The sequence below is a fragment of the Aricia agestis genome, chromosome 21 (assembly GCF_905147365.1).
Source record: "Aricia agestis chromosome 21, ilAriAges1.1, whole genome shotgun sequence".
Taxonomy (NCBI): domain Eukaryota; kingdom Metazoa; phylum Arthropoda; class Insecta; order Lepidoptera; family Lycaenidae; genus Aricia; species Aricia agestis.
Genome location: NC_056426.1, coordinates 7,966,947 through 7,987,823, shown reverse-complemented (window position 1 = coordinate 7,987,823; position 20,877 = coordinate 7,966,947). Strand labels below are relative to the sequence as shown.

At 38.5% G+C, this 20,877-nt stretch overlaps 1 protein-coding gene across 1 annotated transcript; it reads right to left on the bottom strand.

Annotated features, from left to right (window-relative positions):
- Positions 1-2,564: 2,564 nt before the first annotated feature.
- On the bottom strand, positions 2,565-20,217 carry LOC121737815 (MICOS complex subunit Mic60). The gene is made up of 19 exons (XM_042129523.1): positions 20,110-20,217; positions 19,382-19,548; positions 18,079-18,226; positions 17,772-17,853; positions 17,213-17,233; positions 16,851-16,925; positions 16,355-16,518; positions 14,461-14,587; positions 12,689-12,852; positions 12,166-12,291; positions 11,803-11,875; positions 11,241-11,329; positions 10,730-10,840; positions 7,758-7,875; positions 6,804-6,938; positions 5,993-6,096; positions 5,280-5,381; positions 4,021-4,106; positions 2,565-2,863 (listed from the first exon to the last, which is right to left on the bottom strand). The coding sequence occupies exons 1-19, from the start codon at positions 20,152-20,154 to the stop codon at positions 2,686-2,688; spliced, it is 2,115 nt and encodes a 704-aa protein (XP_041985457.1). The 5' UTR covers positions 20,155-20,217; the 3' UTR covers positions 2,565-2,685.
- Positions 20,218-20,877: the final 660 nt, after the last annotated feature.

Genomic DNA, 20,877 nt, shown 5'->3' with positions numbered 1-20,877 from the left:
GGCATCCTGCGACTCCTCCCAAGCCTCAAAAATACTGCAAAGGAGTCCTATACCAGCATCCGTTGTGGATCGACCCTTAGTAAATCCGTATTGATTATCATGTAATAAATTATTAGAATTAAAATGTACTAGTAATTGTTTTAAAATAATTTTTTCAAATATTTTACTAAAGGTCGGTAGAATTGATATAGGCCTGAAATTCGTGGGATCCGATTTAGTTCCGGCTTTGAATAAAGGAACAATCTTGCTATGCTTCATTAAGTCAGGAAAAACACCATTTTTTATACAGTCATTGAAAATCATTGCTAAATGAGGAGCTACGATGTCAATTATTGATTTAATAATTTTTGTGGACATGCCCCAGAGATCAGCAGTATTTTTGATACTCAACAATTTAAAGGTATCAATAATATCTCTGGGGTTAATTTCTCTAAACTTAAAATTGACATCACATTCCTTTACATTGTCTCTGAGTAGCATTTCGGCAGCTTCAGACGAAGAATTTAAATTTTTTGTCGTTGAGACCGGAATGTCAGCAAAAAACTTTTCTAAGACCGTCGCAACTTCTTGATCATTAGTAATCTTTTTATTTTCAAAGTATAGTTCAAAATCAGAGCTACGACAGGTGACATTTCCAGTCTCACCCGCTATTACCTGCCATGTTGTTTTGATTTTATTTTTAGAGTTTTTAATTTTATTTTTTATATATAGGGCTTTAGCAGCTTTACAAACTTTTCTGAAGGTTTTTGAGTAGTTTTTAACATATGCTTTAAATACTTCACTATTGTTAATACACCTTTCATCATATAAGTCATATAATCTTTTCCTACTTATTTTTATTCCTTTTGTTGCCCAATTAATAAATTTAGTTTTTTTATTACTGTTTCTAACCGTTTTAGAAGTAAATATTGAATTAAATTGAGTTCTTATCACCTTAAATAATTTATTAAAAGCTTCATCAGAGCTATGTGAGCTGTCCAATAAATGGATATTTGAATTTAATTTACTTCTAAATTGCTCAATACGTTTTGTGGTCACAGGAATAAACACAAGATTTTTCTTCGCATCACTGTCACATTTGATATTAAAAGAGGCTATTTGTCCACAGTGATCAGAACTTAGCTTATTAATTATTTCTTTTTTGTCTGGAATAAGATTAGTAAATATATTGTCAATACAAGTGGCTGTAGTCTCACAGACCCTTGTTGGTTCCTAAAACAAACTGTAAAGGTTATACGATTGAAATAAAGATGTGAATCTAACAGTAGTTGAGGTTAAATCTAATAAATTAATGTTAAAATCGCCACATATAATAACCTTTTTGTTAGATGCACATATTTTTGACAAAATTTGTTCCATAGTTACTTCAAAAGATTCGTATAACCCTGATGGAGGCCTGTATACGCTTACAATTATTAGATGGTTCAGCTCTATGCAGGCCACTTCTATTATTCGTTCAGTAGAGAGACTCACAATATCCTTACGTTCCTTAAATTTAAAATTGTTTCTGATTAATATTAAAGAGCCGCCTCTAATGGCATTTTCTCTACTGAACGAACTTGCTATCTGGTGATCATTGAAGTTGAAAATGAGTTCATGTGATCTAAACCAATGTTCAGATATACACATAATATCAATGTTAAATTCCTTCAGTAGGGTAGTTTGTTAAAAAAAATATATGCGGGTAGTTGTAACTTGGGAGCGTTTAACTACCCGCAGTCGAATGCTTGTTATATTAAAAATTTTTGCACAGCAAAACAATTAACAAAGTCTGCTGATCATTGTCAGCAGGGCTAGCATAACAACAGTAGACATGGGAAAGAATCGACATACTGACAGATTTTGTCGACAAAATGGCGGTTTTGCATTGTCTGTCACTTTGTCTATTCTTCGGTAGAAAGAAACCGTTTCTATGGTGACCGTGCACGCCTGCTGGTGTACAACTTAGTTTCTATAGTTGATTAAATTTATTGTTGTACGATTTTTAAGAAAAATAGTGTTTTAAAGGTTTTAAAATAGGTTTTGCAAATAAAACGACATGTGAAATTAAAATCGTCTAATTAAAATAAAATTATAAATATTTACATAAAAATATAACTAGAGGGGAGGGATTTTTGTTATGAAATAAATGCTGTTATGCCAGAAACAAAAACTTCTTGTCTGTAGAAAATAATTTCAAATAAAGAGATTTAACTGTGTCTATATTTTATAGTTTATTTATTTCTACAATTGATTGAATTTTACAGTTTGTATGTTCAAAACATAGTTATATTATCTTATAACTTCATTTAAGGTGATGGTTCTCTCTGTTTAAGTGTTGTGAAGGGTAAAATAGGTATCTCTATTACATATTTAAGCACACATCCATAGACATACAACCTAGCTGGTATGTGAATTATTTGTATAAGTTCCATATTGGTCATCATTTACAAATTAGATTGGCGGCCGCACTAGCGGCCAAGCCGCGGCGGCCATCGAGATAGATACCTTAGTATGAAACCGCCATAGACCACGCGCACCTGGCCGCACGCTGACAAGCGGCTACACCATACTTTCGATGGCCGCCGCGAGCTGGCCGCTAGTGCGCGCCCGGGCAGATATTTAGATTTTCATTCCTTCATCGGTATCGAAATAAATAAATTTTAACCGCACATTTAAAAGTTTCTAACGATTTTAAGTTGCAGTCTAGAGATACAGTAGCCCGGACACTGACGCGTGCGCCATAACCGCCCGCGCGGCCTGCGCCACCTCTAGATGCGCACGCGCGGCGGCGGCCCAGCCCTCGGCGGCGGCGCGCGGCGCTCCGCTCAGCAGGTTCACGTAGCGCAGGCAGGCGGGCAGGTTGCCACGGTCCATGTGGTATCTGGGGATTACAGTTATACTAAATTATTTTGGTCATAAATTTTTTTTCACTTTTTAGGGCTCCATACCGGGACTGAGACTTAGTTGTCTGTCCGTCTGCCTGTCTGTCTGTCTCTAGGCTGTAACTCTAGAACCAATACAGCTAGACTTCTGCAATTTTCACAGATTGTGTATAATAATTATCTGTTGCCGCTATAACAAATACTAAAAACAAAATAAAATTAATATTTAAGGGGGACTCCTATACAACAAACGTGATTTTTTTCCTTTTTAATAATTAATAATAAAAATAAAATCTTATATCTTTAAACGAGCAATTCTTGTATATATATATATATATATATATATATATATATATATATATATATATATATATATATATATATATAATTGGAATCTCGGAATCGGCTCCAACGATTTTCATGAAATTTATTATATAGGGGGTTTCGAGGGTGATAAATCGATCTAGCTAGGAATCATTTTTAGAAAATGTCATCTTCATCGAATACCGAGCAAAGCTCGGTCAAATAGCTAGTTAAAATTTAATTGAGCCCCCCGCTCTCATACAAAAAAAAAAAACAAAAAATTTGGCCTATTTTTGTTCTATAACGGTACGGAACCCTTCGTGCGCGAGTTCAACTCGCACTTGGCCGATTATTTTGTCCCACAAAGAAAACAATTTTAGTTTAAAACAGTAACGCAGCGTATATCAAATATGCCGTAATAATGCCGTATCATAAAAAAAAACTTATCTTTACGGCTTTGAATGGCTTAGAAATTTGGGCATTCAATTGCTGTCAAATCAACCTGGTTCAGTGTCTAGTGTCTTTGTCCGTCATGACACTTAAGAATTTAACGGACTGTTATACGGAGGTCCGAATCTCACTTTTTAAAAAAGGATTTATTTGAAGAACAAAGAAATATATTTTGACATAGAAAATTGAAACAACGAAATAGTATAAAATGGCACAACTGTGTCGATTGGAAGACGGGATCTGACTGTCTGGCTGGTCTGGGATTTAAAGCATAGGATGTCAGAGGGAATCTATGGTCAGCAATATGGGAAAGCTAGGGTGAGCATGTTAGGGTACAGATGTGGGATATAACAGGACAAAGACACGAGAACCTTGCTAGCCTACAATTTTGAATCAAAATTACCTCGCCCGCTGCAGGATGTCGTATGTGTCGAGCTGCGAAAAGTCCGTCGCCTGGTTATCGAGCTCGTCTTTCGGTATTTCGGAGAACTTAAATAAATAAAATGACATATTATTAAAATGAAATGGCATGTTTTAAGATCAGTTCCTAAAGATAGTCAATTTCAGTTAGAGATTTTTTTTGTGCGAATGAATCAGACATGTAAAAATAGTTTAAAAGTTCATCTCCAAACTTTTATATATACGCATATACAGTGTGTAACAAAAATAAGTGATAATACTTTAGGGTGTGTACGTGTTCCTTGTTGTGAAAGTAGCAGCGCCGAAAGACGAAATTTTTTTCTCACTTTTGTATGGGCAAGGGCCGAGCGTCACGAGTGTCCCCATACAAAAGTGAAAAAAAATTTTGGTCTTTCAGCGCTGCTACTTTCACAGTGAACTGTGAACTGCTTGTATACGCAAGCTTCGAGGATTTTTTTTATTATTTTGGGTCCCGACTCCCGATTCGGAGTTTCACTGTATAGTTTAAAATAAATCCCGTCGAGCTGTCCACTCCTATATTGTGTTTAGATCTTTAAAACTGCACAACGGATTATGAAGCGGTGTCATAGAGTTACTCGACTGGAAGTTTTCTATTTATTGGAACGAAGTTCCTTATCGCGCGTAAGGCGTTGCGAAAGGAGGCTAAACGGAACGACATATTTTGACCTCGACACTTTTTTAGTACCTGCGAAGTAGGGGCAGATGGCGTTGATAAGTATATTGAGTGGTACTTAGTATTCCTGTGCGTCAACTAGATGGAGTTTTTGAGAATAAACAGCGACATCTACCGGACGTTTAAATAAATTTTATTACAATTCCACATAAGTGTCGTTGTTAATATTCCTGGGTGTCAATAGAGGCGTTTTTTTATAACTTCGTTCCATCCGGGTGTCCCTTGCCAGATGCCACCTCTCAAGTTTTTTCATTTCATAATGTATATGACAAAACAATATCTACCGGATCAACTTATCAAGCATCCATATCCATACTATCCATACTAATATTGTAAATGCGAAAGTGTGTCTGTCTGTCTGTCCGTCTGTCTGACTGTTACCTCTTCACGCCTAAATCGCTGAACCGATTTTGCTGAAATTTGGTATGGGGATACTTTGGGTCCCGGGAAAGGACATATAATACTTTTTATCCCGGAAAAATGTACGGTTCCCGCGCGATAAACGGAGTTGCGGGCGTCATTTAGTAGTACAATGTACATATATTCACCTTTAGGAACAGCAGCTTGGACTGCAGCCAGGACAGGAAGTAGACAGGCAGGCTGGCGCCGTCGCGACCCACCAGGGCCACCTTCGTCGCCGTACGCTCCAACTGAAAACATTCACAAACATTGTTACAGATCAGAAAACTCATGTACGGTGGTTCGGTTCCGTACAGAGTAAAAGACAAGTTAGGTTTAATAGGTTTATTGAATCCTTAACATATGCTAAAATGGTTTAAATAAATAAAAAAATAAAAATAACTTTATTAATAAAAATCTTAAATATATGTATAATATAAAAGTATTAAATATATTTTTCCGTTGTCTGGTACCTGTAACACAAGTCCTTTAGGTACTTAGCACGGGGCCAGAATGACGTGGTGTGAAGCGTTCATAGATAATTATTATTATTATTATAATGGCCGGCCACAATCTCGAGCTGTCAAACGAAACCGAAATTGGTTTCATCTGTGTGTAAAAATATGTGTACGTATACACTTACACAAGCATGATTGAACATGATTTCTGTGAGATTAAATTGTCAACGTGCGGCACGTGCCGACTGGACATCAAAAAAAGAGTGCTGCTGTCATGTATCACACGTCTCTTTTTACCACGCAGTGTTAAAGATAGTGACATCTCTCTTGCTCAGGCCTTTGTTTCTCTATTCCGCTAGGTATATAAACTTTATGGTCTGCCCACGAATTTCTGTAATACATACCACATCAAACTTCTCTTTCAACGCCTTCTCAGTGTAGATGCCGCTCTCGACCACCTCGCGCGGTATACCCTTCACCACTGTAGCTACCAGCTGGTCATCCTTCGCTGGAAATATTAAAATAAGAGTTTAATAAGTTACGAATTCGAAATGTTTTTTTTACGTAACACTAGTCCATGCTAACTCCAATGTGCCAAAACTCGTTTATCTCACGGCATCCGTACATTTTCGGGATTAAAGTATCCTATGTCCTTTTCCGGGACTCAAAGTATCTCTATCCCGATAAAGGACATAAGATAATTTTTGCTTATATGATCTGCCAATCAACTTATCTTATAGTACTATCAGAGAAGTTGATTACTAGGCATATGGGGGAACTACGTAGTTTGAACGCGTTACGTCAAACCCATCCGACAGATCACACCTAACCATAAAGCTAATATACCTACCGGAATAGAGCAACAATCTCGAGCTGTCAAACGAAACCAAAATTGGTTTTCATCTGTGTAAAAAATATGTGTACGTATACACTTACACAAGCATGATTGAACATGATTTCTATGAGATTAAATTGTCAACCTGCGGCACGTGCCGACTGGACGTCCAAAAAAGAGTGCTGCTGACATGTATCACACGTCTCTTTTTACCACGCAGTGTTACTGATAGTGACATCTCTCTTGCTCAGGCCTTTATTTCTCTATTCCGCTAGGTATATTAACTTTATGCAGCTAACATTGAATTGACATGATCCGACCAAATGACGTTGGTCCGCCATCTGCCTGTGAATCAACTTCTCTGATAGTATTCCACGTACCGGCCTTCTCCAGCGCCTTGAGCTGCTCGGCGACAGGTGTGACGTCGGCAGCATCGCGCGTGGCCGCGAGCAGCGCCTCTGCCGCCGACCACAGCGACACACAGCGCCGCGCCGCCGCCTCCGCGAGGCTACGCTCTGGGAACAGACAAATAATTTTAACGAATAAACTTGGTTGTCTGTAAAGTCGGTTTACGGACGGTAGTTTGACGTGTCAACTACGAACTGAGCCGATCATGCCTCTCTTTCGTTCGTGCGCGCTCTCGCTAGCGGAACGCGACATGAGCGTGTATTCTTTTTCGTGCATGCAGCCCGTAGTATCGAGCGAGTAATAAGACATTGCCACGTCAAAAACCGACTTCAAACAGTATTTCCTTATCATGGGACCACCCTTAAAACATCTTCTTTCCAACAAAAAAAGAATCATCAAAATCGATTTACAAACGGCGAAGTTATTCGTGAACATACAAAAAACTATATTTGATTAAATTGAGAAACCGCCTTTTTGAAGTCGATAAAAATGTTATATATGAAATAAATAAAATCCGATTAAAAACTCTAATAAGCATATTCAGACTACAAAATATTGATCCAATAAAATCACTGGAAGTTGCATACATGAAGTACCATCGAGGAAATTTATTCCTAAACAGTTGACGGACCTACGTCATGTGGTCGGCTTATGTCAATTCAATGTTAGCTGTGATCGGTCGGCTGGGTTTGACTTAACGCGACCTAATCACTAATAGGTCCGCCATCTGCCTAGGAATCAACTTCTCTGATTGTACATAAAACCAACTGACCGACTGCCGCACATATAAATTGGCGGCGTTGGCTACGCACAAAAGATTATAATCTTTGTCTGTCAAACTTTCTTTTCACAGCGTAAGAGCCGAGTTTATTTTTATGTTAAGGTTTTCTATACAGTTTATTAGTATATTTAAAATAATATAGTACCTTTAAGTGTCTGCTGTATGGCCTGCAGTTTCCCCGACATGGCGGCCAGCTCCGCCTTGAACTGTACTCGTTCCCGCTCTAACTGCTCCGACACAGCGCGACTGTATTTGCCCATCACCTGCAAATATACGTAATAATATCTACGTTCGTGACAACGGATGGCTTTTTAGTTTCTACGATTTTATATACTACTAGCTGTCCCGGCAAACGTTGTTTTGCCATATAAAGTATTTCACCCATATTATTTTATTGAAGTGACTAAATATATTTTGTCCGTGGGAGAGCCATGCTTCGGCACGAATGGGCCGGCTCGACCGGAGAAATACCACGGCCTCACAGAAAAGTGAGCGAGTTTACCGGAGGCCCAATCCCCTACCCCCCTAGAAATGCCGCAGTTGAAAAACAATTTGTTACCCCAGGAGGGTACCAACTGCGTTGGAGAATCCCTCTCTGGACGTCCAGGCTCAGGAACTCCTGGAACTGAACGTGGACGTCCAGGCTGCCCCTCGTATTCTGGGGAGGGCAAAACTGCGCTCTCATCTGCTTGGGGCAAGAGCAAACACACAAAGGCACCCCCCTCGATATTAAACATGGACTTTTGTAATATCAGGGTATGACACTCCAACTTTAATGCCGTCCATTACCACCTTGAGACGGCAAAGCCGGCTTTGCTCTTTTTAACCGAGACGCAGATATCATCTCCGAGTGACACATCATACCTTTCTCACCCAGGGTATCACCTCGAGCACTCCTTTCTACCCAAAGCTGGAGTGTGTGTGTATATCAGAGATGATATCAGCTCTCGCCGCCTCAGCAATCTTGAGGTCATGGAAATATAAAACTTATGGCTCCGCATAGATTGCGACGACCACCCTCGCGTCTATGCGTGTCTATATAGGTCCCATAGTGGTGACCCCGAGACGGACCGACTCTTGAAGCACCTGCAAGCTGCTTCAGATTTTGTGCAGCAGCAGATCCCATCCGCAGAGATCATAATACTTGGCGACTTTAATGCCCACCACGCCGACTGGCTCAATTCCAGTAAAACTGATCATGCGGGGAGATCTGTCTGCAACTTTGCCCTTGCGAACGACTTGACACAACTGGTTACTACGCCTACGCGAATCCCAGATGTGGATGGTCAGAATCCTTCCTTGTTGGACCTCCTACTGACTTCAAATCCTGACGGCTACCAAATATCCGTAACCGCACCACTTGGTTCATCGGATCATTGCCTTCTTAGGAGTTCTGTGCCACTTACGACGGTGTTAAGACAGCGCGCTGTTAAATACCGTCGTGTGTGGCACTACAAGTCAGCAGACTGGGATGGGATGCGGTCGTTTTTTGCATCCTATCCTTGGGGGCACGTATGCTTCTCGCCGGATGATCTCGACAACACTGCCAACTCTGTTGCCGATGTGGTGATGCAGGGGATGGAACTTTTCATTCCGACCTCGGTAGTGCCAACTGGCGGCAGATTTCGTCCCTGGTTTGGTTCATCTCCCAAAAAAGCTTCTCGCCGGAAGCAGGAGGCTTACCAATCCTGGGCCAACGCAGTGTCTGCTCGGGATTTAAATACCAGCACATATAAAAAGGAGTACAACCTTGCCTCTAGGTCCCTCAAGAAAGAGATTACTCGGGCAAAGCAACAGCACGTCAATAGAATTGGCAAGAGACTTGAGTGCCTCCCCTCGGGAACCCGTGCATTCTGGTCTCTGGCCAAAGCTATTGAAGGAAATTTCTGCAAGCCAACCCTACCATCCCTACACGTAGGAAATGGATCGTTGGCCCAGGACGCAAAGGACAAAGCCGATCTTCTCTTCGGGCAAGCTCTTTCCGTCAAACTCGACCCTGGATGACGGGGGGCAGAAACCGCCGACCATACCGCGATGCACGAGCATCATGTCGGATATTCGGTTTCATCAGCGCTCAGTGCGAAAAGCCCTCTGTTCCCTTGATATCCAAAAGTCGAGTGGGCCTGACGGAATCCCGCCTATTGTGTTGAAAAAGTGTGCTCCAGAGTTGGCTCCGGTCTTGGCGCGTCTTTTTCGGCTCTCCTATTCCACTGGCATCGTCCCGGCTTCCTGGAAGACAGCCTTGGTGCACCCGATTCCCAAAAAAGGTGACCGCTCAAATCCTTCCAACTACAGACCAATCGCTATAACCTCTCTCTTCTCGAAAACTGTAAAACTCTGGAATAAACTGTCACCAGCAGTATTTCCAGACCGATACGACCTGCAAACCTTCAAGAAAAGAGCGTATTCCCTCTTAAAAGGCCGGCAACGCACCTGCAGCTCTTCTGATGTTGCGAGTGTCCATGGGCGACGGTAGTTGCTTACCATCAGGCGACCCGTTTGCTCGTTTGCCCCCTTATTTAATTAAAAAAAAAAAAAAAAAGTATGTCACCATGGCAGCGTCCATTAGGTCTATCCCGTCGCACAAACAACGGCCACGCGGTCGCCGTCAGTCACGAATTGTAATAATTTACTATTATATACTCAACAAATGCAAATGCAAATCAATATAAAAAGTACCCAGTAGCCGATTCTCAGACCTACTGAATATGCATATAAAATTTGGTAAAAGTCAGTAAAGCCGTTTCGGGGGAATACGCGGCCTAACATTGTGACACGAGAATTTTTATATATATAAGACTAGATAAGACTAGATGATGTCCGTAACTCCGTTGCGACAAAATACGTTTACCGCGGGGGAACCGTACATTGTTCCGCGATAAAAAGTATCCCATGTCCTTTGCCGGGACTCCGAGTACCTCCATACCAAATTTTAGCAAAATCGGTTCAGCAGTTTGAGCGTGAAGAGGTAAAAAACATACAGACAGTCCAGCACATTTTTGCATTTATAATATTAGTCTCGTGTCTCGTCTTCGACTGCAAGACACTTATGGCAGTGGCTTAAGAATGCCAAAGACCGATAAGGCTAATAAAAAATATCAAATGCATGTCACATACCTCCTTCTCCTTATTCTTGAGTTTCTCCTGCAGCACCTCCTGTTGTATCTCGAACTGTTTCTTCAGCTGCTCCTTCAGAGTTCTGTTCGCTTCCGCTTGTGCTTCTAACGTCTGAAAATTAATTTGTTTTTTACTATTTTATTTTGTGTCATTCGATATTCTAATGTATTTTTTGAAGATGATGTTGCTGGTCCGACAAGACTTTATAAGAACGTGGGCGGGGGCGCTGCTGGTAAAGGAGAACTGTCAAAAATGACGTTTTTGTATGATGACAGCGTTAGTTCCTTTTTTCGCCACGTGCATTTAAAGCCTTGTCGAGCTCTATGGATAATTATGGTTAAATATGGCGTCTTGATGTCATTTTTAACTTTAACCAAAGATTTGACATTTTGGATTGTAGTTAAAGTTGTAGTTAAAGTTACAGTTATAGTTAAAGTAAGTTGGTGCAACCCACCCTTAGGGAATCAGTTAACAAGTCATGGTTAATATTGTTTCTATAAATGTTATGTACCTTTAGTTGGTATTCCCTCTCCTTGGCCAATCTCTCCCTCTTTAGTATTTCTTCAACTTTTGCATCGATCAAAGCTTTTTCGTCATGTGCTGCAAAAAATATTAGAGGCTCAATTATTATTTTTTTCGATTTACAAGTTTATTTTAGGTTAGGAATCTTATTTTAAGTTAATACTAATGCCAAGCGTATCTTAGTCTTCAAACGATTTACAAAATCAAAACAAGTAGCGCTTCCCAAATGTAAACCTTAGAGAAAATATAATAACTGTGGGGCTAAAATGGTAAATCATAATATGATTCATTTTTCTAAAACCGCAAAATGCAACTCTGCTTGCAATTCATTTCTGTAATTTTGTACCAATTTGACATATGTCAGTTTGACAGTTTTGACAATTCATTTGCTGAATTGATTGAGAGGAATTGCTAAATGTGACCATTTTAGCCCCGCTGATCTTGATTTAATTATTATTATTGATACATTATTCTTTCTATTAGATCTAATTATTAATTGAAATTTCCTCAGAGGTGTAATATTCTAAATTACATAAACTTGATGTACTTACATTCAATAGCTCTGCTGACTTTCATGTCCCGCAATGTCTGAAGTTCGGCCAACTCGTTTTGTAAGAATTGAACCTGGAAACAGGAATAACACTATTGTAAATCATAGCAAAATAAATTACATTGCGACAGTAAAACACAACAATTGCTATTTAAAATATATTATACATAACGCGAACGAGAAAGGCTGACTGTCTTATACGCATTGCGACGCAACAAAAAGGAGGGGTAATAATTTTTTCCACAAGCATCTTCTATCTCACTCCCACCTACCTGTTTCTGCATATACACGAGCATCTTCTATCTCTCTCCCACGTACCTGTTTCTGCATATACATGAGCATCTTCCATCTCTCTCCCACCTACCTGTTTCTGCATATACACGAGCAGGAGGTCGGTGTCGCCGCCCACGTTGAGTTTCCGCGCGGTGAGGTCTACGCCAGGGAAGAGCATTTGCAGCTCCTCTCTGTAAGCGTTGCGGGCTGCTTCCACCTGGAAATTAAGGTCATATATTAAAAATAGGGCTTTCAGGGTAAGTTTAATCAGGGTAAATTCGGATAGAGTGAGTCCAGATATCCTCTCAACTGTGGTATAGCCACACTGTGGCTATTGTTTATCTATATAAACAATCATCACAAAAATTAAAAAAGCGGATCAGTGGAGGAGTCACATTGTGGTTACTACCCAGATGTTTACAAAAACATTGATATAATATTATCATTGTTGTACCCCCCAATCAGATACGTGGAAAGCCAATCAGATGACATTGTCTTTTTTTTAATACGGCGGCAAACGAGCAAACGGGTCAGCTGATGCAGCATCTACCATCGCCCGTGGACACTTGCAAGTCGCAACATTAGAATGGCTGGAGGTGCGTTGCCGATCTTACCTTATTCCAAAATCTGTCGCTCAGTATGGCTTTATCCTCGCACTCTCTATATACGGATTCAGCCGTCTGTATGTCATGTCTGAACTGCTTTATGTATTTGCCCGTAGCGGCCAAACTCTGCTCCGGAGCCTGCACGCCCGCTGCGATCATACGATCTATCGTGTCTGAAAGTTAAATACGACTTTTTAGGGTCAACTCAGACCGCGACGCGTAGATGCATTTCTAAGGTTCACTCGGCGTAACTGGGCAGTAGCGGTCATTGACTCCCTGTCAAAAACTTGCCATTTTCTATATACACCGCGATTGACAATAAGGTGTCAGATATTGTCAATCGCGGCCTACGAATAATAAAAACTAAGGAAACATAACTCTCATACTATTACCGTTTTAAATTTGGTTCCATTCGAACTGTCATGTAACGTCAGCCTAGAACCGCTCAAGGTCACCCAAATATTGCAAATGTATTGAAATGTGTACCTAAGGTAAGGTAAGGTTTTTTGACAAGTATTTTGGAGCATGTTTTTTTAAGGAGTTACTCTTCCTTAGTTTTTATTATTCGTAGATTTTTTTTTTATGAAATAAGGGGGCAAACGAGCAAACGGGTCACCTGATGGAAAGCAACTTCCGTCGCCCATGGACACTCGCAGCATCAGAAGAGCTGCAAGTGCGTTGCCGACCTTTTAAGAGGGAATAGGGTAATAGGGGAGGGTAGGGAAGGGAATAGTTGAGGGTAGGGAAGGGAATAGGGTAGGGGTTAGGGGATTGGGCCTCCGGTAAACTCACTCACTCGGCGAAACACAGCGCAAGCGCTGTTTCACGCCGGTTTTCAATGAGAACGTGGTATTTATCCGGTCGAGCCGGCCCATTCGTGCCGAAGCATGGCTCTCCCACGTAGATCGCGGCTTTGTATAAAAAATGACAAGTTTTTGACAGGGAGTCAATCACCGTTACCGCCAAGTTACGCCGAGTGAACGTATGGATATGACAGATTTGCAAGACGTCTGTCAATCCAATACAGAAATAGCGTACGTATTATATTTTTCGAATTAATTTGGTTATTGTAAATAAGAAACATAGCACCTACGATTTTGAAAAAAATAAAATCTATAGATGTTGCCCAGTAACTCGTTGCAACATAATTTGTTTATTAAAATTCGTAACACCAAAATGAAGTTATTAAACATCAGAATCAGTCCAGGGATTTGAGCAGGAGCGGGTTGGAGACAGACAGGTTTTGGAGTAAAATGAAAAGAATATTACACGCGTTATGAGTTATGACATTGCAATGAAAATAAAGTCAATCATTATATTATGCTGCAAAACTTATTTTAGCTTTACTACATTGGCACTAATTTACGTCGGTTTCCCGTTAGGCCGCTGCTATAATGTTAAGGAGGCAAACGAGCAAACGGGTCACCTGATGGAAAGCAACTTTCGTCGCCCATGGACACTCGCAGCATCAGAAGAGCTGCAGGTGCGTTGCCGGCCTTTTAAGAGGGAATAGGGTAATAGGGGAGGGTAGGGATGGGAAGGGAATAGGGGAGGGTAGGGAAGGGAATAGGGGAGGGTAGGGAAGGGAATAGGGTAGAGAATTGGGCCTCCGGTAAACTCACTCACTCGGCGAAACACAGCGCAAGCGCTGTTTCACGCCGGTTTTCTGTGAGAACGTGGTATTTCTCCGGTCGAGCCGGCCCATTCGTGCCAAAGCATGGCTCTCCCGCGTATAAGCTTAAAGTTAACTAATCATTAAATATGTATATCTGATCACATACCTATAGCACACTTGGCTTTGTGAGCGGCGTCCTTGGCGACTTTTATCGCGCTATCTCGCTCTTTTATAGCGTTCTGTAGCGCCGCGAAGTGCCTTTTGTCTAGATCCTCCACTGACGTTTCTACGATCTGAAAATCATCATCATCATCAATTCATCATCGTTATATTATTACATACTAGTTAGTGCCCACAACACCGTTACAAAGAGCGAGACCAGCGGGGCTAAAATGGTCGCTTTGAGGAATCATGATATGAATCATAATATGATTCATTTTTCTAAAATCGCAAAATGCAACTCTGCTTACAATTTATTTCTGTATTTTTGTACTGATTTGACATTTGTCAGTTTGACAGTTTTGACAATTCATTTGCTGAATTGATTGACAGGAATTGCTAAATATGACCATTTTAGCCCCGCCGTACATTTTTGCCATCTCTCAAAGTATCTTAATCAATTTCATCTAAATCGGTTCAGCCGTTTAAGAGAGCGAGTAACCCAAAAAATCAAACATCGTCCTTCTCTCTTCACGCTCACGCCCGCCTTTATATGCCAGGTGAAACAGGACGACGCGGATTCAACACCAAATTAGTTTTTTCTCACTAACTCGATAAATATACAACATTTTAAAAATCCGCTAGGTCGGTTTCTCAATGATAGAATTCTATACAATGTGTTAAAATATTAACTTAGTTCAATGCACGGTTATGGCAATAAATGAAAAATTCGTAAAAATTAGATGTATCTTTGTGTTTTTTTGTCTATCGTGAAAATTTTAAGATATCGTGTTTTGGCTCAGATCGAATTCTTGGAAATATAATATTAGTATCTAATTTTAGAAAATGAGACAATTCGCGGCTTATTTTCAAGTATACAAATGAATTAAGAAAAATAGAATATTTTGGGTTAGTCGCGCGAGATAACAGACCTACAAACTGATTTACACAACGCATTGATATTTGATACTAATATTAAAATGTGAAATTGTAACTTGCGCCATTATTTACTTTTAAATAATATTAATAAGGATAAGAGGGCCTAGACAAGCGGCAAGCGATTATTGTAAACGCAATGATATTCTATGTTACTAACGTAACTAGATTGGAAGTTTACGGTAGCAACGCGTTGCCACTTCGAAGATGCCTGCAGGCATATCTCATATACATAATGACATAACGAATATATGACTTGACAGTGTCTTTTGAACAAAAAAGTGGTTACGCATTTCTGAGAATCTTTTGTAAGACATTGCTACTCTAGTATTTTAGAAACTCAATGTGTAAACGCCAACGATACAAAATGTATGGGATTTGACAATAGTATTCACTAGCGAAGCGATGACTTATGTCAGTTATGTTAGCGTTTAGCTTTGTCCACACTGCGCCTTTTTCTGTTCGTCAAGGGCATGGCGACCTCCGTGGCTCAATGGTTAGAGTGTATGGCAACTCAAACCGGGGGTCGCGGATTCGAATCCCGCCGACGGAACAAAAAGTTTTTCAATGTCCCTGGGTCATGGATGTGTATGATATAATAAAAATCTTAAATATATGTATAGTATAAAAGTATTAAATATATTTCCGTTGTCTGGTACCTGTAACACAAGTCCTTCAGGTACTTAGCACGGGGCCAGACTGACGTGGTGTGAAGCGTCCATAGATATAGCGCAGTCAACATCGCACGTGAGGCATGCCCGCGACGCTATGACACTTTTCTTTCCAACGCGGGTGGATTTTGACGCATTCAATTATTGAATATGCCAAACGAAAATTGAATAAAAAGATGATGACGAAAATTGAAGATGAAATTGCATAGTGTGGACATAGCTTTTACGATAATCACTTGCCACTTGCCTACTAGGGAAGGAGGTAATTATTTAAATACATAGAAAGTATCTCACCTTGAAAAGTGCAGCAGTATAATCTGTACAGTATCTTGTAGCCTTCTTGTAGTTCTCTAGAGCCAATTTTGTATTCTCGTGCATGTCGTGTTCCAACTCCACTAAATCCTTCGTTATTTTTATTCCTCCTGATGATTGTGGTTTTTCCGATTTTGTTGGAGCAGCTGAAAAGTTATAAAGTTGTTTAAAGGTATTCGAAACCGCAACCCTCGGCTTGCGCTACCAAACACTCCACGACTGAGCCACAGAGGGCATCGAAACAATATTTAAAAAATATATAAAAAAACTAGCTAGTAGCAACGTTATTTTGCTATATAAATTATTTCTAGTATCAATATCAAAAGTAGATAAAAATGTATTCTCAGGCCTAACCAATGTAATACATACAAAATTTATTAAAATCGGTTGAGCCGTTTTGGAGGATTTCACACACGAACTCCGTGACACGAGAATTTTATATAGTAGATTATTTATTAAAGCTATTTACAAAACATACCTTGTTGTGTAACAACGGGTGGTTTTTCAACTTTCTTTTCTTCTCTCAACGGTTCTAATGGTGGTGCGACCGCAGCTAAGTGATAGTTATTAATACAGTTACATGATAAACACTATGTAAATCTACTATGAAATTATGTAGTTACATGTTACAAAAACGTTATAAAATATATGAAATAGCATACAGTGAATATGAATAAGTAACAATATAAGTAGAAATAGAAACCAATTAGCAAAAGGAAGACCTACATTATTTGGTCATGTCAATCTTACTTGTACTTAATATACAAATAACATAGTATTTTTAACTACATAATTTAATAATTAAGGTCATACTAATTTGATCAAAAGAAATAAAAGTACCTCTTTCCTCATTTTTAGATTCTGCATGAAAAACAAGTTTGAAGAATTATTGAAAAATATTATTAGGCTACAAATGATGCTTAACACACTTTCACATTATAATAAAGTTTGTTATAATGTGAAAAACACACAAATTAAAATAGTAGAAATAAAATCATACAGGGTGTAATTAAATCTTCCTGCCAAATTTTTCCAGAGCTAAATATCATTTGGAGAGTTTATTTAACCAAAAAAAATTGGGTGTTATTTTTTTAATGACGTATTTATCCCATTTAAAATCGTTGCAGAACGGTCACTCGCGGCGGTAGGTATGAGTGGGGGTGACGCGGGGGTAGGCATGCGCACGCGGGGGCACGTCACGCGCGGGCGACTTGTAGTGTACATTAATTGTAGTGTTTTTAGGGTAACTTTCGGAGGCTATTTCTCAACATTTTAGTACTGAGTAATTATAAAAGAAAAATACGTGTATTTTTATTTTTAATTAACAAGGATTAATAGGTTTATCAAAATTTGGCAGTAAAGTATAATTGCAGCCTGTATATTATGTGAATACACTTACTTTCAATCTTTTTAGCAGCATTTTTTGTGTCTTTGTCAATTGCCATTTTTAATTTTGATGGAATTTCAGGAGCGGGTTTTTCCTGAAAAATATAGTGTTTTAATTAAATGAGTAAGTATACTCATTATCTAGTTTTTAATGATAGAATATTTACAGAGTGTGCTGTGTAACAGAACATTGTGAACTTTAGCGTATACTGCAAAAGTAGCAAGGGGACTTGCTACTTTCGCAGTAAAGAGCTTTACATTACATCCTAACTTTAGTGTAACTAGGAAAAAGGCTTTTTTTATTTTTATTTATAAGTTACCTTTCCAAATATCATGTCGTTAATAGAGGCTGTCAACTCCCCAAGCTGTTTACCCGGGAATGAGTTGTTCTCCTGATAAACTAGAGCGACAAAGTCGTCAGCCCATGGTGCATTCGAACGGAGCCATTTGCGCACTTCTGGATTTTCTCTGAAATAAATTAATTTTATTTACGGTTTTGGTTTTACTTAATGTAACAGCAGTAATGAGACATTGCTTATCACACCTGTAAAATAAATTGTATATGTATGTATAATATATATAAAAAATGGATTTTCAATAGGGATGATGACAAGGTCAAAGATTAGTGAATTTTGTTAATAAAATAAAGAAATCACGGTAAAATATAAGTGTTCCCAAAATTCCAGCTTGATAGCATTTGTATTTTTTTTGTTATGCGCCTTCAAAGTTGGATATTCAAGTAAAATTTTTTTCAATTAAATTTCTTAATATTTGTATACAATTCGATAACTTATACAATTAAAAGCAACTTTTGTTATGAAACCAATTTCATAAACGCAATATTTAATATACCTGTCGAACAAAGTTGTCTCCCGATGCGTACAAACTACGAAAGACTGACGTCATACTTTCGTAGCACTTTGTATGGAGCGTTTCGGGCAGGTATTTTTTATGAAATATTTGAATTTTCATATCTCAGTGAATTTTTAAGCTATCAGAGTCATTCTTTCAACGATGTTTCTATTTTTTAAGTGTCTTTCAATTACCGATAAGAAAAAAAAGTCATCATGCCTATTGTGTTAGTAACGCTAAAACTCGAAAACGGCTGAACGGATTATAGTCTTAAAATATTCGTAGAAGTCCAGGGAAAGTTTTAAAGTGACACGAAGTTCACCGGGACAGCTAGTTATCAATATTTTGTGTAGCTTGAATTAAAGAGACAAAACGAATATCTCCCTATCTTAGAACCAGGGCTTCTACCATGAAACTGTTTTGAGACTCAAACAATCGGACTAGAATGCCGCCTCCTACTTTAACAAACGTGAAATGACGTTGTTAGAGCAGGACGCAGCATTCTCGTCCGATTGTTTGAGTCTCAAAACGGTTTTGTAGTAGGCCTACTGACTCTATGTTAGTTTTATTATTAAACTTCATACATCGATACAATAGGAATACTATACCTACTATGTAAGTAGTTTTCGGTTTTATATTTTTATTATCAACAAAATCATAGGCAGATGGCGGACCTACATATTTTAGTAGTGTTAAGTCAAACCCAGCCGACTGATGACAACTTACATTGAATTAACATGATCCAACCAAATGAAGCAGTAAAATACTCACTTAGCATAAACAACAGCGGCTCCGGTGAGCATCGTAGCACCAACTGTACTCCATAAGAGTTTTCTGGACTTGGGCTTGTCTGAGCCGTGCTGGCTAGAGTACTGTCGCTGCGGACCTCGCATCACGATTAGTGCAGCGCATGATGAGTCACCAATTTGTTTTCGTACCTGAAAATTTTAATAACTGGTAAAGTTTTTATTGTTTGTTATAGACATTAATACTTAATGCGTGGAATATTCAATGCTTATAAGCATTATTTAGACATTTATAAATGTCTAAATAATACAGATATTAGAATAGATTAGTAAAATAAAAGCTGACTTTTCCATTTTTATTTTACACTAAGATAGCAACCAGCTTTTTAAACCAGCATAATGCATAAATATTGATTAAAATTTAAAAAGGTTATGCTAAAACAAGCAAGAATAGCGAAATTCTATAATATTGTAATGTTTTGATTATGGTAAATTAGGTTAGGTTGTTTAGAATGACGTACGATAAGATTGTTATGTAAGGTCTACAAAAACAAATTATGGTTTGTTTTTGTAAATATTGAATGAAAATGACGGTATATATGAAAAATATGAACAAAATAATTGAATTTGTAAACTATTTTAATGGTAAGTAATAAAAGTGTGAAAGATGCTCTCAAATACGGCTGATATATAATTTGATTACCTAACAAAACTGCAGTATACAAATAATATATTTTACAAATAAATACTCACCAAGACTAGGCTAGGATTTGCTAAATGGTTTGTAAATCTATACATTTTTATCACTAAATTATAGTATTTTTGAAAATCGGGACTACGGATGGCGAAATGACAACTGACTGCAACTGACAAATCACAAATGTCAACACTCATTTTTTTTATTATGGCACTTCAGCTATTTAACCATGGCCAATGTCGAGTATATTATGGCGGAAAAACAAAGGGAAAACAATATTCTTAGATACAATTTTCAGCATCGTTTTTCTATATTGTCAGGTCTAAAGTCTATTCGAAGTCTAAGTAAAAGTCAATATAGTCAAGAAGTCAAGTCCGTGGATTCAATAAAAGTGGTAGACGCTTTACTGAAACTTTCGATGGAGTTTTGGAGGGAACACAAAATAGAACGTTTCTGGATATTGCATCACTTTCCTACACCTGCAGGTGCACGTGCACGATAACAAATATCTAATAGTTAATATCCTACCGATATTACACATTAAAAACCCAGTTAACACAATTTTAGGAAAATAATACAAAAAAAAAACACAACATCACTCTTTTACATTCCCGGCTAAACTCCGTCATTTCTATACATTATGGTAAATAATGAATACATGGCCTAGTGATATTTAGAAAAACTGGGGTAAAAGTAAAAAGTTAAATCACCATTTTATATATACAAAATTCAGTAACTCTTAAAAAAGGCGGAAAAAGAAAGTATGAACCGTCTATTATGCTTCTATTGGCAACTACAAATATATACTAGTAATCTGTGATTGG